Source organism: Python bivittatus, unplaced genomic scaffold (assembly GCF_059951505.1).
Source record: "Python bivittatus isolate LINGU-HERP-01145 unplaced genomic scaffold, Pbiv_v1 ctg000440_np1212, whole genome shotgun sequence".
NCBI classification, from domain to species: domain Eukaryota; kingdom Metazoa; phylum Chordata; class Lepidosauria; order Squamata; family Pythonidae; genus Python; species Python bivittatus.
In genome coordinates, this window is record NW_028277063.1 from 6,600,220 (window position 1) to 6,616,698 (window position 16,479).

The 16,479-nt window shown below is 41.4% G+C and overlaps 1 protein-coding gene across 2 annotated transcripts; it reads left to right on the forward strand.

Moving 5' to 3' along the window:
• The first annotated feature begins 236 nt into the window (after positions 1-236).
• SGF29 (SAGA complex associated factor 29) lies at positions 237-12,207 on the forward strand. 2 transcript variants are annotated; one of them, XM_007423992.4, is made up of 10 exons: positions 237-1,485; positions 2,583-2,661; positions 3,101-3,176; positions 4,438-4,510; positions 4,597-4,661; positions 6,740-6,869; positions 6,959-7,105; positions 9,019-9,054; positions 9,420-9,582; positions 10,058-12,207. In XM_007423992.4, exons 2-10 carry the CDS (start codon positions 2,587-2,589, stop codon positions 10,172-10,174), a joined length of 882 nt encoding a protein of 293 aa, XP_007424054.1. In that variant the 5' UTR covers positions 237-1,485; positions 2,583-2,586; the 3' UTR covers positions 10,175-12,207. The 2 variants fall into 2 exon arrangements, with proteins under 2 accessions (XP_007424054.1, XP_007424055.1); XM_007423993.4 differs by having other exon boundaries at positions 237-1,469.
• Positions 12,208-16,479: the final 4,272 nt, after the last annotated feature.

Sequence of the window (16,479 nt, forward strand, 5' to 3'; positions counted from 1 at the left end):
TATCTTAGGACCTCCAGGGGGCCATACGGCCTCTGATTAAGAACCACTGTTTAGACAATTTTCAACAATAAAGAGGGTTTTGCTGCAACAGACTGTAAAAGCTACAGCAAACTACAGTACTTTTGATGTGAGCTCTGCCATCCCGTGACTCTGATGACTACCACTTTCAGCTCAACCAGTGCTGTAGCATCTTATCTAGGGTCAACAGTGCCGGGCTGGCACACTTTGTTCCTGAACAGATTGAACTGAGTAATGGTTGAAGTCAACAGCATGCAAAATACCTGAATGTGGGGAGGGAGGCCTCGCAGCAGCCAGTGATAGGCATTGCCTGCCACAGTAGCCAAGTGGACAAAATCTGCAGCTAACAGAATTGTCGCTGTAATCTGAGGAAGGTTCCTGCGTCTCTATGTGCCGTTTTCTTTTAATTACACTGTCAAGATTTTTTTCCAGCTGTTCAATCAAATCTTCAACAGAATGAAAAACATGATTATGGTCAGCAACTTTATTGGGCATAAACTCTTGCGGACCACGGTCCATTTCATCCAACATGGAATATAATCCTGAGAAAGGCGTAGACGAGCAACATGGATTTGTTGGTGACCCAGTTTCTTCAGCATTGCGGTTTGACGGGTTATGTGTCTTAATCCGTTTTGGTATTTGATACTTTTTGTTTTGTGGTTGCATTAATCCACTACACAAATGCTCGATACAAAAGGGGAGCTTCCTTCCCCGCGGAAATACTTCACTTTTTGCAATTAGTTTCCACCTTTTTTAGAAAGTATAGAAAAAATATTTAGGTTTTGTGTCTCAACTATTGACTGTGATTCTGTTTTCACACTGATTCCCTGCTAGGCTTCGTCCTCGCAGTTCTGTAACACTTACTTGGAAGCAAACTTCAATGAAATGAGTATTACTTACTTCCAAGTAAGCACCATAGGTATATTCTTCCTCTTTCTACGTTCTCCTCCGGATTTCCACACGAAATAACAACTTTTTAGAGAATATTACTATGAACCGCGACCACGTCTCAAAAGCTTCATTTTTTGAAGTCAAGCCACGGTGTCCTCCACAGCAAATGCGGGGTCGGAAGTAAACCAAACAGCCTGCCTTGATCAACAAGAACTACAATTCCCAGGAGGCTTTAAAAGACCACGTCCTACGTTCAGTCAAAAAAAAAAGATCCGGAAGAGAAATGGACAGAGGTTTTTTTTTTTTGCGGCGAAGTCTAAGGACGCATGCGCAAAATAAAGCCAGTGCGCTTACGGGGCGGGTAATTGACTCCGTGAATTGCGCATGCGTCAGCATCCGACTACTCAGTGCGCACGCGCTAAGATCCTAGCTGCGGGAAGCTAACTTTGCAGGTTTTCTGCATCATTTTTAGGCGCGCGTACCGCCTTTATTTATTTATTTATTTATTTATTTATTCATCTTTTATTGAACTTGCGTCAAGCGCTGGTCTGCCACTACCGGTACGGGCTTAAAACGGTAGGGGATAAAGTGCTTGTTGCGGTGATGGGAACTTACCGGAATAAGGGGTGGAGAGGCTTTTGCATGCGCATGCGCATCCAGCTGTCTATAATTGTGTTGTCGCCCCCTACCGGTTCTCTTTGCATGTTAAAGATTTGCTCTGTGTTGCGGCGCGTGCTCGATCGGGTTCATTGTAGTGCAACTTCTTTCGATCAAGGCATTATGAGAATGAGAATCTGTATCTTAAAAAAAGGAATAAAAGAGTTGATTTGAATGGGGATGCCAGCTACTCCTGTTTTCTTCGGGTGTAAGAAGTAAAAGGTCATTTACATTCTTTCAAAGTAGCACATTTTTAACAAGTATATAAACCAGAGTTGCCTGAACGCATCTCACGTTGTAAACGTCAGTATTAGGTTTGCAAAGAATAGTTTGAAGAGGCCCGTGCATTACTTACATTCCAGAGGGATGGCCTTTTCGGCCTGTAGGAATGTAATCCTGCTTCTCTTAAGAGCTCTTAGGCCAGCCGTGGTGGGATGCTCGCTTGCTAAGGAGTGTTTCGGTTCTACTTCGTTCATGCCAAGTAGACAACAGTTCTCTGGGTGCAGTTTAATAAAAACTCAGCTAAAAACAAATACAGAAATTAAAACGACCGATTTAAAATAGCATACTCTGCTTTTAAATTAAAATATACAACTCATATCTGCTGAAAAAATATCTCAGAAAATAAGTACATTCAGTTCAGATCACTCTATAAATATAAACACAGGAATACACCGGGAAGCTGGTCCCAAAGCTAATTTGCCTAATAAAGGTTGATAGAAACTTTCTCAAATTCTAGACGTACTTATAGATGGACTTTAATAAACGTTTTGTTTTGCTGTATTTATACTCAACATCTTCACTATTCTGCAGATTAAAGTTGTTTCTTCCCCTGCTACAGGAAAAAACCATTATTTTACTACTTCATTGTGAACACTTACTTGTGTTGAACATAGGATATGCTAAGAGTATTCCTCTCTTTATTAATGTTTTAAGATTTAGCGGTACAGTCTAGAATGTTATAATGGTCATTGATTTGAGAGAAATTCCTTTCACCCTCCCTACATTTCCTTCAGGAACATGGCTTTGGTATCAGCTGATTCCAGGATTGCTGAACTCCTAGGAGAATTGCACCAGCTTATCAAACAGACCCAGGTAATCTGATGGCTTTTCTGGAATATTTGGGCCTGTGTTTTATTTATTTATTTATAAATCAAACTCGTAAGCTCCCCATCTCACTATACAAGTGACTGTAGGCAGCTCACACATAAAAAGCATAAAAACAGTTAAAAGCACAAAATAAAGTTAAAAAGACTACAAATGGAGTTAAAAATGCAACAGGAAGCCTACTCAGCTTGTCATGGGCCATGGTGAGAAAAGGAGAAGGCTTTCCTTCTGCTTTTCTGGACAGGGAGGGTATCTTTTCATTTATGTCCACCATCTTGTTTTAGTAATGCACCAAAGAGTCTGTATAATAATGATGACAGGAGGGCAGGAAATTGGTGTGGTATGGCAACTTCAAGGAGCACATCCTGTGTGCTCAAATAGAAATCACATTGTCAAAAAAAATACCTAGAAACTCTTTTGTTGCTAGGAGGAACGATCAAGAAGTGAACATAATCTTGTGAATATCCAGAAAACACATGAAAGGATGCAGACAGAGAACAAGAGTGAGTAGAAACTGCCAGCCTTTTAACACCTTCCCTAGAAATCCTTTGTGAGGCAACATTTTGAGTCGGCCCCATTCCCCAGCTGCTGGAGAAAGTCAACTGGGCCAGTGTATTGAACTTCCATTACTCTTTAACAACTGACAACAATGGCAATGGCCGTGGTTGTTCTGAAGCCTGTAGACCAGTGTTTCTCAAACTTGGCAACTCTAAGATGTGTGGACTTCAACTCCCAGAATTCTCCAGCCAGCCATGCTGGCTGGGGAATTCTAGAAGTTGAAGTCCACACATCTTAAAGTTGCCAAGTTTGAGAAACACTGCTGTAGACAGTGGGAGCCATTGTTTGCTGCATCTGAAAAGCAACAGGTTAGAGAAATTTGTTAAACAATTTGGTTGCTGCACTCCAGAAAGGATACTCTGGAGCTGGAAAAGATTTGGAGCTAAAGCTAAAGTTTTCCTCTTGGAGGGAAACAGGGATGGGAGTTTTCTAGAAAATTTTGAATTGGAAAATGTTCTGGCGAATTGCTTGTACACATTAAATTAATTTGCAACAAATAGTCCTTATTTCCCTCTCACTTATTCCTACATTATCCCTCACAAACGACTAGACTGCAAAGAGTGTTTTGAGAATGAAATAATATAGTACATTACATTTTGCAGACTGAAACAATAATGTTCCTTTAATAATGCATTATTACTTCCTTGAAATATATAGCTAGTCTAAAATATATTGTTATTATTCCCTACCCACACCTCAGTTATGGCTCTCTTGACCCTGCACTGAGTGATAAAACAGTGTGTTTTTTAAATTATTCAGAGAAAAATGGGTAAGCAGAAAACAGGTTGAATATATGCAAAATTATGCATAATGTAGAGTGTTTCATCTAGCCAACTAATGGGCTTCCCACAGCCACCTAGCTGACCATTGTAGGAAATCAAACTAGTTGGGCTGTTGCTATATTCCAGTAGGAGTGACCTTATCTTTAGGCCTTGGATCTTTCCCTGTTCTTCTATATGAAATACCCTTAATCTACATACACTTGCCTAGTATATGTATATGTGATATATTTGATTTTAGCTTAATGTATCAGGTGAGCCTGACCTGTGGCTTATAAACTTTAGATTATGGCTCACAGTGTTGTGTTAATCTAATCAGCTTTAATATATTCAGTCAAACTTGATTAAGCAGACCTTGGCTTAGAACAATGAGCAAACTAGATTTCTATGTGAATTCAATATTACCTCCTGTCTTTCTTCCACCTAGTCTCTCCGTATTATCGGACAAAATTACGTGGCCTCTATACAACAGCTAAGGCTGATGCAGAAGCTGAATGCAAGTGAGTGTATCTAAATTGTATGCTTCTGATAAGAGAAGGTGACTTGTTTTCATTACTCTTGTTGCTTCTTTGCCCTCTTTACTCAGTATCCTGCGCAAGGACTTGGACAAGATTGCTGAGATTAAGTCTCTTCTGGAAGAACGACGCATTGGTGAGCGCTGCAAAGCTCTGAATAAGGAAGAGCAAATATGATGCTTGAACTATTGTAAATAAGTTGGGTGCTATCCCCAGATTTAAAAGGTTTTAATTATTCAAGGAGCCTAAAAAAAGGATGCATATGAATTTTTTGTGTGAACTTGTCTTCTGTTAATACAGGTGGTCCTCGAGTTACAACAACAATTGGGATCAGAATTTCCATTGCTAAGCGATGCAGTCGTAAAGCAAAACTGCATCGCTTAGCAACAGCAATCCTGCAGTTCCATTTGCTGTCATTAACTGAATTGCAGCAGTCGTTAGGCAAGGACCTCCTCACAACTTCCTGCTGGCTTTCCACAACCAAAGTCAGTGGGGAAGCCAGCAAGAAGTTGCAAGTCCCAGGCAGCAGGCTGGCAGGTAGGTAAGTAGCTACTGCCAGCTGGGGGAAGGCACGCAGGCGTGCGCAGGTGGCTGGAATGGTGCAGCGTAAGCACGGAGAGGCTTGGGTGGTTGCTGCCAGGTGGGGGAGGGGGTGCACAAGGGTGCAAGGGAGGTGCAGTGAGGCTCAGGGCGGGTGCCTGGGGGTGCGCAAATGGTGCGGTGCAAACGCAGAGGGGCTGGGGGAGACTTCCTCAGCGATCTGCAACCTTCCCTGCCGGCTTCCCCATTGATTTCTGGGGAAGCTGGCAGGGAAGGTCACAAATGGCAATCGTGATCACAGGGCACTGCAACTGGTTGTAATTGTGAGCCGGTTGCCAAGTGCCCAGATCGCGATCACATGACTACAGGGCTGCTGGGATAGCCAGAACTCTGAGGACCAGTCGTAACCGCCATTCATTCAGTGCTGTCGTAACTTTGAACAGTTACTGAACTAATGGTCGTAAGTCAAGGACTACCTCTAGTTAAGTCTAGTGCTGCCAGATCTGGGCTGCAAACATCCAGTCAAGCTTTAGATGATAGCAAATAGATACAGAACACTTTAATGCTTTGCTGCCATCTAGTGGTCATCTGTGTTTTTGTAGCTCAGTTCTGGTAACCCTAATCAGGTTGTGCCAGAAAAAAAATGGAATAAGAATCCTTTGCTCCTTCCAAGAAGTAGGTAGAAAAATTGGGGAAAGATGAAGCATTATTTTGATGAGAGTAATAGGCTTGTGTTGCTGGGTTAAAAAAATCACTCTAAGCCAATGTTTGTCTTAAGTATATTTTAGGAACAAGCCCCAGTGGCCTGATTCACGGCAAACCAAACTAAATATTTGCATATTTAACAAACAGTATGTAAACCCAAACAGATCCTGCTTAGGTTGGGGAGAGGTGCTGAGGACTTCAGATTACAAGGCATTCTTCTTGAATGGCTCGTCCTGCAGCTCTTTTATCCCATTTCCTAATAGGAAATTGCACTGGGCTGCCTTCCATTCAGTTAAGCATCTGCTGATCTGGCCAAGAATGCTCTACAGTTCCCAGAAATTCTAGCCTAAATTGGGCAGAAAGTTTCGGACTGTGCATCAGAGTGGCAGTGAGTGAAGATGAGAGTTTATAAGTGAAAGTGGAAATTCTGTCCCAGGATTTGGAACTTACTCCTGAGAGGATCAAGGATACACTTGTGGTATACTTAGAAGAAATTCACTGCCATAAGCTGGCTTCTGCCGGGAGTGTGCAGTACATAAATGAAGACAAACTGAGAAATCTGATATATAAATACATTCACAATTCTCTGTGACAAGGGAATGAAAAGTCTTTGCTACCTTAGCTCTTCTTTTTTTACTTCTGTATTAGGTTTATATCCCTCCTTTCATTCAAGACCTCAAGTTAGCCTACACAGTGCTCCCTCCTCCTCTTCTTTATTGTCATAGAGCATAAAGTTACTGTGTTCTTGATATGGAAGTGAATACAGCTGACAGGTCCATCTGAAGGCCAGGAGGCTGCCTGCAAAATTTACTCCCTTGGTGCAGTGGAACTGTTGTTTTCTAAGCTTAAACCATAAGGCTAGTTTTGACTTGGATTTTTTTTGTCTTCCATTGGTTAAGACACTTGCATCCCTAATGATTTGTTACATATAGCCAAACTTTTCTGATCTGCTTCCCTCTCTTCGCACAGCTGCCAAGATTGCTGGCCTCTACAATGACTCAGAGCCGCCACGCAAAACCATGCGCCGTGGAGTGCTGATGACTCTCCTCCAGCAGAGCGCCATGACTCTCCCGTTGTGGATTGGGAAGCCTGGAGAAAAGTAATTGCTAGGAAGGTGTGGTGGGTTCTGAGAATGTGAGGTCATTCTTCAGCCATGGGTTAGGCCCTTTTGTCTGGTTTCTCGTGCAGGCCGCCTCCCCTTTGTGGTGCCATCCCCGCCTCTAGTGATTATGTGGCCAAACCTGGGGATAAAGTGGCAGCTCGTGTCAAGGCTGTTGACGGGGATGAGCAGTGGATCTTGGCTGAGGCTGTGAGCTACAATCATGCCACCAACAAGTGAGTATACTTGGGACCATGAGAGCGACATAGAGGGTCTTCAGGTTGCCTTTTACTTTAATGGATAGTGTTTTGCTAATGAAGAACAACGGTTGATTGTCTTGAAAACAATCATTTGGAAGTATGTAGATACGGTAGGTGAGGGCCAGCTTGGTCTAATGATTAAGGTGCTGGACCAGGAGTTCTGGTCCTGCCTTAGCACAAAAGCCAACTGAGTGACTTTGGGCCAGTCTCTCTGTCCTAGGAGGAAGGCAATGGCAAACCACTTCCAAAAATGTGGCTTAGAAAACTGAGTGGACTTTTCCGTGTAGTCGCCTGGAGTCTAGATTGATATGAAGGCCATATCTGAATGTGTGTGTGTAAAAATTTTTAAAATCAGGCTGTCCTACTTAACATAGCTAAAAAAATTGTGCCACGCAAAGTCCAGAGGGCTTGTCCAGAGTTGAAAGAGAATAAACCTGGCGAAACTCTGTGTGAATGTGTATTTGCATGGTGTATATTGGGACGCAGTAGCACAGGGGCTTAACGATGCTGGAGCTTGCTGGCCAGAAATGGTCAGCACTCCAGCAGTTCAAGCCTGCTCTGCATGATGGGGTGAGCTCCCGTCACTCGCCCCAGCTTCTGCCAGCCTAGCAGTTCAAAAGCAATCCCATCTGCGAGTAGATAAATAGGTACTCCCATTTTGGTGGGAGGAACTGGCAGCACCTGTGCGGGGAAGCTGGAACCGGTGCTGGATCTGATCAGCTGAAAGAAGAAATGCTGGACACAACTAATGCGACAGGCGAAAAGATTGTCGGTGGAAGAAAGCCCAGATGAGCTGACTCCCTTGCGACCGCTGCCGGCCACAATAGAATAGGGTTGCACTGTAGTTGTATTAGAATAGGTGTAATTGTAATTGTAATGGTTAAGGTGTACTTTTGAGCTGCCCAAAGTTCCCCATTGGGGGAGATGAGCAGAGATAAATCCGAAATGTAAGGTAATGTAAATGTAATATTCATGTGCTTCTTGTCTGTTGAGCCTAAACTGCTGCATGAATATGGTCCAAAAGTGTTTCCTGTCTGAGAAGTCAGTAGTGTGTTGGATTGATTTTGAAAACATAGCAGAAGGATTTTTTTAACGGGAAAAAAGTAATCACAGATCTACTAGTGCACAGGTTCATACATCATCCCAGTGCTTTTCTTGTGCAGCCTTCAATGTTGTCCTTCAACTACCACCACTTTCAGAAGTTGAAATGTAATGGTCCTAAGACAAGACGAGAGGGGAGAGGGCAGAAAACGGACAATAAGTAGGCCAACTGGTTAAAGTTATTGATTTTCTGGGGTCCTTTTTAGTCAGGGACCCAGATTTTCTTAATCTAAATGTTGCAAACTGAGGTTCTGGATTGAGGTTCCAGGGTTTTTTGGGGAGGGGTGTCTAGTTAATTCTGGTTAGTCATAGCTTTTGGTCCATTGGTCATAGCTCCCCACGCTGACAAAAGTTGCAGGTTCTTGTATGCTAAATTTTTACAATGTTAAAGAAATCAGTATTAAGCTATTCTGCAGGTCACATCTACTTCAAGTAAGGTCTCCTTCCTTTCACTACATTACTAGAAATTACTGTAGAGCTTTGCTGATACAGATGCTAAAATTTACACATATAATAGACATGATTCTTTGGTGATAATTGTTATTATTGGTTATCTTTCTAATCTGCACTAACCAAATTTTTCCTGGCCGGTTGCAAAGTTTTACTAGTTTACTGCCTTAACTTCTCACTCTAATCTGGACAAATAAATGAACAATAAGAAGGTGGGTTTTAATTTTCCCATGGATGTAATTTGGGGTCCATGGGAGAATTCATCCTTGTTATTTTTTCTCTGTGGGCATTTCATTCGGATTCCTTCAAATTCTCATGTGGCATTTTCTCTTCTTCAGATATGAAGTGGATGACATTGATGAAGAAGGAAAAGAGTAAGTGATGAAGGGATTGTTAAAGGCAGAGATGCACCGTGTCAGGCCCCAGAAGCTTTGAATGAGGCTCCCAGAGATTTCCAAAATCTTTATCGTAATTTCTAATGTGGTTGGGGGGGGATTAAATATATGTCAGTACTGCATGCATATTCACTTTATTTAATGTTAATTATATTTACATTTAAATGAAATCATATGTATGTTATATTTTGGACCCATCCCTGCTTTGGGGAGTGTTCCCCAGTCCGCTTCCCAAAATTCAGCTGTGTCCCTCAGCCCCCAAATGTTTGGGTCCTGAATTAAGGGGCTTGTGTGGGAAACCTGGGACACTACATCTACCCATCTTAACTTCTGCTTTTCCGCAGGCGTCATACCTTGAGCCGACGTCGCATCATCCCTCTGCCTCAGTGGAAGGCCAATCCTGAAACAGACCCCGAGGCCTTGTTCCAGAAAGACCAGTTGGTCCTGGCCTTGTACCCCCAAACTACCTGCTTCTACCGAGCCCTTATCCACACTCCACCTCAGCGGGTAAGGAAGAGCCTGTACGAGTTTGCCTCAGTAGATGGTCTCAGCTGTAGTCTTCTCCAGCTGGTGTTAGAGTGGCTCATGCAGGTCCATGATGTAAAAGCTGCTGTATCCTTCAGTCAGACCAAAGGCCCATTGAGCCCTGGGCCAGGGACTTTTAGGATACTGCAGGACTGAAGTGGGGAAGCAGTTAGAGAAGTGTAGGAAAGAACAGGAAGAAGGGGGACAGAAAAGGATGACGTAAGGCAGTGTTGTCCAAACTTGGCCACTTTAAGATGAGTGGACTTCAACTCCCAGAATTCCTGGCTGGGGAATTCTGGGAGTTGAAGTCCACTCATCTTAAAGTGGCCAAGTTTGGACAACACTGACGTAAGGAGAAGAATTAGCAGAGAAGTAAGCTGCTTAATAGGTGGAGAGCATGAGTGAATGGCCATTCCTCTGTAGGAGGTAACAAATCCACTCTTTTTCTTGGCCTCAGCCCCAAGATGACTACTCAGTGCTGTTTGAAGATACCAGCTATGCAGATGGCTACTCTCCACCCCTCAATGTAGCTCAGCGCTACGTTGTGGCTTGCAAGGAAACGAAGAAGAAGTGACGTTGCCCTCCAGCAGCAGCATGGTGAGGAACAAGACCTATCCAAGTGGACTTCTACAGCAGGACAATGAATAAAGCAGGAAGGAACAGAAATCCATCAAGGGGAGGAGTTTCATTTATTGACCTAAGAAGCATGCGGGCAGTTTGCTTTGTGGGAAATAATTACATGATTACTTCCCAAAGTTAACTACCGTTGCAGGAATCAATAGTTCCTTTGGAAGCAGTCAACTAAAACTCTGTGAGTAAAGAAGAGGTCATTGTTTGGCTTTTGGGGATTTCTGTTACTTGGATTTTTAAACTTGTCCCCTGCAGCTGTTTTATTTCAACTCAAGCTGCCTTATTGGCATGCTTCGAATTAATAAAGTGCTGTATACTTTAGATTCTTTTCCAGTTTTTCCCCTTGTCAAGATGATTGCAAAACCTCCCGCCTTGGAAAGTAGATGTGGAATTAAATCCAGCCATCAAAACACAAGGACTCAGCCTGGATTTGTGAATTTCTTAAGGAAAGTACGAGGGTGGGGAATTTTTTTATTTTTTAGCGTGGGGTGAAAAAGATGGCTGGGCCTTCTGGTCAGCTGTGAAAGATAGTTTTAGTAATTGTTTCTATTGCACATTTGCATTCTTCACTCAGTTATTTCACCACTTCAAGAAAAACTGTAAATCAAAGGGGTGTTGCTCTTCCAGTGTGGTTAGAATTCCAAGAGAATCTTATTTCAAGGCTTGGAACGTTTTGAAAACTGGGGGCGATGATTTGGAAATACTCTTAAAACAGTGGATTGTATAATTTTATTTTATTTATTGCATAAATTGTAACAGTTTATTTAAACCATACAAGAATAAAAATGCAAAAACAAAGTAGTAAATAAGTAACAACTAATAAAAACTTACATGATGAGAAAAACTTGTTAGTAATGCATTTGGTAATGATTATATAATTTTGATTGAAGTCTTTGTCAAAGCAGAGTGTATCTATTATAACATTTAAAAAACTGTTACTGGGAAGTGCAACAACCAGATGGTGGTAGCCCTCAGTCTCTAGAATTCTCACTGGGAAGAATTATGGAGCTGGAAATTATATTTCCAGAAATGGGGAAATTACAAATATTTGATTTCTTTCTTCTTCCCTGCCAGTTTTGGGAGAACCTTAGACAGTGCAACACCACTCTCCATCTAATGAAACTCAACTTGCATCCCAAAGATTTTCTCTCACTGCATCAGATAATGCCACCTAACTCAGGTCGAAGATTTTTTTCCCTTTCACTTCACCAATCTTCTTTTAAATTTGACTTGAAATTATCCTGATCAAGAGTTCTTAGAAACTGAAAAGCTTGTAACTATTTCATAAAAAGTTTTGGCCTAATAAAAATATTTATAAACTTAGGGGAAAATGGCTTTTATGTGTTAGGACAATATTGTTCCTTTTTAAAGAGACGTGTTTATACAAACATTCAAAAATGAATTCTAGTTGGTGTCGGCTAGGAATGGGTTTTTTTCTACCAAATTTCTGAAGTGATTTTCTGTTTAGGAACATAATAAATAGCTGTCATGTAAATGTTTTATGTGACATTGGTGGTTGAGGAAATTGAAAGAAAGTGCATGGTGCAATGCTCTTCAATAAATCAAGCTTGGATTCACAAAAAATAAAACTGATTTAACACTCTTCAATCTTACCTGGTAACCTTGAGCCAGCTGCCACCTGTCAGTCTCGTTCTGTTTCAGATGGTTGTGAGAGGACAGGAATGCTTGGGAAGGAAGAAGTGACCCAAGGTTGTTGCCCTGAATAAAATTAATCAACAGACCACCACTTTGCAGGGCTAGTGCTGTTATTGCTGACCTTGGGATTTTCCTCTTGGTACCGCATAGTCTAGCAACAATTTAACACCTACAACCTTATATGCTTTCCTTTAAAGCCTAATTTTGTTATCCCCATTGCTTGATTGAGAAATGAATGTTCTCTCATTTTTCGTTATGTATGTCAGCTCCATGTCTGTCTTTTGGGTAGTGAACTTTATCCAGTGGCTTTTTAAGCTCATTAAAGTCCATGCAATAAATATTTCCTGTGGTTTGCTGATTAACTCAGTGGGTTATAAGCAAGATATGGGCAGGGACTTTTCTACAGGAGCAGAAAGCATTTACTAAGTATCAGATGTTATCCCTCATTTTGATCATTTTGTCTCACATGCAGTGGTTATTTTGATTGGACTGAGGGGAAGATATCCTTCAACAAGGAGAAATGTAAGGTATTATATTTAGGGAGGAAAAATGTAGAGCAAATATACAAGAAAGGGGATTCATGGCTTGAAAGAATTATCTCAGAGAAATACCTGAGTGTGGTCACTGACATTAAGATGAGACAGTGTGAAACAGCTGCTACTAAAACTACAGGTAGTCCTCGACTTACAACCATTGGTTTAGCAACCTTCAAAGTTACGACGGTACTGAAAAAAGTGGCTTAAGACCGGTCTTCACACTTAAGACCCTTGCAGCATCTCTGCAGCCGCATGATCAAAATTTGGGCGCTTGGCAACTGGCATGTTTTTACGATGGTTGCAGCATCTTGGGGTCATGTGATTGCCATTTGTGACCTCCTCAGCCAGCTTCTGACAAGCAAAATCAATGGGAAACTGCGTGATTCACTTAACAACCATGTGATATATTTAATGAGTGCTGCGAAAATGTTGTAAGATTGGGTGCAATCATGTGATGCCTTGCTTAATGACCATACCACTTAATGACTTTTCCGGTCCTTATTCTGGTCGTAAGTCAAGGACTACTTGTAATGCAGTTCTGAACTAAATGAGAAGAAACGTATCAAATGTGTGTGAAGTCTTTATTCCCCTGTACTCTGCACTGGTGAGACCACACTTGGAGTATTGTGTACAATTCTGGGCACCATATTTCTACAAGTATATTGGCTGGTTAGGTCCAGAAGAGGGTGACAAAATGATACACAGACTTGAGGACATTAAAGGGTGCCACAGAGAAGATGGTCAGGAACTATATTCCACTGTAACAAAAATTAGGGCCAGAAATAATGGGTATATTTGTAGCTACTTAGATGTTGCTTAAATATTAGGGAAAGCATCCTGATGTTAAGATATGTACAACAATCTACTTAAGAAAGTTGTGGAATCTCATCTCTGGAGGTTTTTAAGAAGAGGGTGGATAGCCACCCCTTGATGGTTAAATTGCTTTTCCAGCATGTTGCAAAGGGTGGGCTAAATGGTCTGTAGTCTCTCAACTCCTAAATTTTATGATTCTATTCTTTTTCTGTTACCAACCATCTGGTTCACTAGACTTTTCCTGAAGATGGTTGAATATGTATTGTGCAGGCTCCATCCAAGACCTTTTTAAAATTCAATTGGTCCCATCCACAGACCAGTTAAACTCATAGTGACTTCTTTTCTTGTTTTAAGTGTTTTAAATATCAGATGTTGTAGCTTTGACCTTTGTATGTAAAGCTGCTATTTCCAGGGAGAACTGAGAAGAATTTCTGCCTGAAGTCCCAGAAAATAAATGGATGGATGGATGGATAGGATAGGATAGGATAGGATAGGATAGGAAAGGAAAGGAAAGGAAAGGAAAGGAAAGGAAAGGAAAGGAAAGGAAAGGAAAGGAAAGGAAAGGAAAGGAAAGGAAAGGAAAGGAAAGGAAAGGAAAGGAAAGGAAAGGAAAGGAAAGGAAAGGAAAGGAAAGGAAAGGAAGGAAATTGGAGTACTGTAGATAATACTGAGCTAGCAGGATCATATATTAAATGGATCATATATTTTTCATACGTTGGTTGTTTATTCTCTCTGCAGCACCTTTCCTTAATCTGGAGCCCTCCAGAGGTGATGAGACTACAATTCCCATATTTCCCAGTATCATATAACTTGCCATTCCAAGAACGTGTTAGCAGTTCTCCAACTGATCAATTGATTACGTGCCATCAAGTCAGCATCAACTCTTAGCAACCACATAAATAGACTTTCTCCGGGATGATCTGTTCCAACAGTGCACCCATCACCACTGTAATCAAGCCCATCTACGCTGCTGCTGGTCATCCTCCTCTTTCCTTCCACCTTTCCCAGCATTATGGACTTTTCTAGAGAACTAGGTCTTTGCATAATGTATTCAAAATACAATAATGTAAACTTGGCAATGTGTGCCTTGAGTGAGAACTCTGGATTGATTTGTTCAATAATCCATTTGTTTCTTTTCTTGGTTCTCCATAGCATTCTCAACTTCAATAGCAGTGTCCAAAAGTTTGATAGAGGTCAATTTTGAGTATTCTGAGAATGGTTACCTTTAAAAAAAAAAAATTAGAATGTTATAGCACTTAAAGCTGAGAAAGCAGGCTTGATGGCTTATGAGTACTACCCAACACTTAAGTAGTTGGAAGTGGGATCTCAGGTTTTTGATTTTTGAAGAGTAGCAGAAGCAACGGCCAAATTTTCCTTCCTATTTGCAGGCATTGAAATGGAAGGGTGGGAGATTCTTCTAGCAGGAGTGGGTTTTTTCTTTAAAATGTATTGTCCATGATACTGCCAGAAGATGCAACATCGTCCCTGTCTTAGCAGTTCTGCCATTTTATATCCTACACAATAAATTAGATATAACTGAAGAGAGGGTGGGCAGGTATAATGGCACCCAACACAGAAAAATGGCCCATTTTTTTTAAGGGTAGGGACTAGAATTCTCAGGTTCAGGAAGATATCACTGGAGACCTTTAAGCTCAATTCTTGGGACATTATTAATATTATTTTTGGATAAGCTTAGAACATCTGTGATTCACCAAGCCATCTGGGTCTTGCAACATATCCTAGCTCCCCTGACTTTCCGCTGTTCAACTGGATTCACAGATTATGCAAAGCCATTATGTGGCTTGTTCTGATTTATGTATGAACCTGCTCATTAAGGCAACTGTTACATGCAAATGGGACCATCATGGCTTTTTCAAACCATAATTTAAAAATTCCAGCTACTCAATGTGGTTGTAAAGTTGCTTCCCTGGATTTTGTGTGTGTGTGCAAGAAAGTCAGATTGCCTATGGTGGACCCCAAACTAGATACTGCTAGATTTTCTTTCCCTCTAGGTTTTCAGCCCTATTTCCCTTCAGTTGATGTGGCCATTTTGTTCTTTCAGCCTCACCCTTTTCTTTCCTTTGTCCCATGTTCAGTCTTGCAGCAAGATGCTTGCAGCTTTCCTTTTCTCACACAGGCCCTAAGGAGTAACTGGCACACGTAGCACATTCTTGGTACAGGACAAGCTAATACACAGCATTAGATCCCAAATGCCAATCGCCTGGAGTTGTGTAACAGCAAAGGAAAAGAGAAGATCTGCCCACTGAGGTCCAACCACAGAAATGGCCCAGAGCCAGATTGGAATAGAAATCCAAACTGCAGATTGAAAGAGCAGCCAGCCAAATGAAGCCACAAGCTTTTGAGAGGCTCCAACTTGTCTTTGTAAGGCTCAAACTGCATTTCCTGATCCACTTCTTGAAAGTATGTTTAAAGTGCCTATTTTAGAAGAAAACGGAATGAAAAGCAACTGTAGAACAATATGGTCCTTGGCAGAGCTGTTCATTGCAAGCCCCATTTTTAGGAACAAATAAAAAGTGGGGTGGAAGACTCTTGATAGGAGTGGGGTCCCAGGTGCTTTTTCTTCAAAATAAAAAAATAGATTCTTTAATTACATTTTTTAAAATGTCAGTAATGCATCATAATGCAGTTTGAACCTCAGTCAGACTAACTTAAAACTTGAATAAAGGCCTCCTGTCAGGTACCGGATTCTTTCAGGCTCATGATTTAAAAATGGAAATAAGTTATTGAAGGAGAACTTTCCTAAGTTATGTGCTCTCATATGATCCTTAATGCTCCACCATAATATTAAGGTGAACACTTTTTCTTTTGAATAGTCAAACTATCTTTCTGAATTCTATAAGGTTTGCTACTTTCAGTGCTACAAGTGGTCCTCACTTTATGACCACTCACTGAGCAACCGTATGAATTTATGACCATGCTGAACAAGTGGTAATTATGACTGATCCTTGTACTTATATAGGTTGCAGCGTCCCAGTCACGTGATCTCCATCTGCGACCGTTTTTGCCAGCTTCCTACAAGCAAAGTCAATGGGAAAGCCAGCAGGAGGTTGAAAATGGCGACCACATGACATCCTTGCTTAATGACCCATGTTGATTTGCTTAACAACAGCACCTGGGAGTGCCGGAATTTCCATCGCTAAGTGGCGTCACATGATGTCATGCTTTACAACTGTGTCACTTAGCGACAGAAATTCTGATCCCAACTACCATTGTTAAGTAAGGA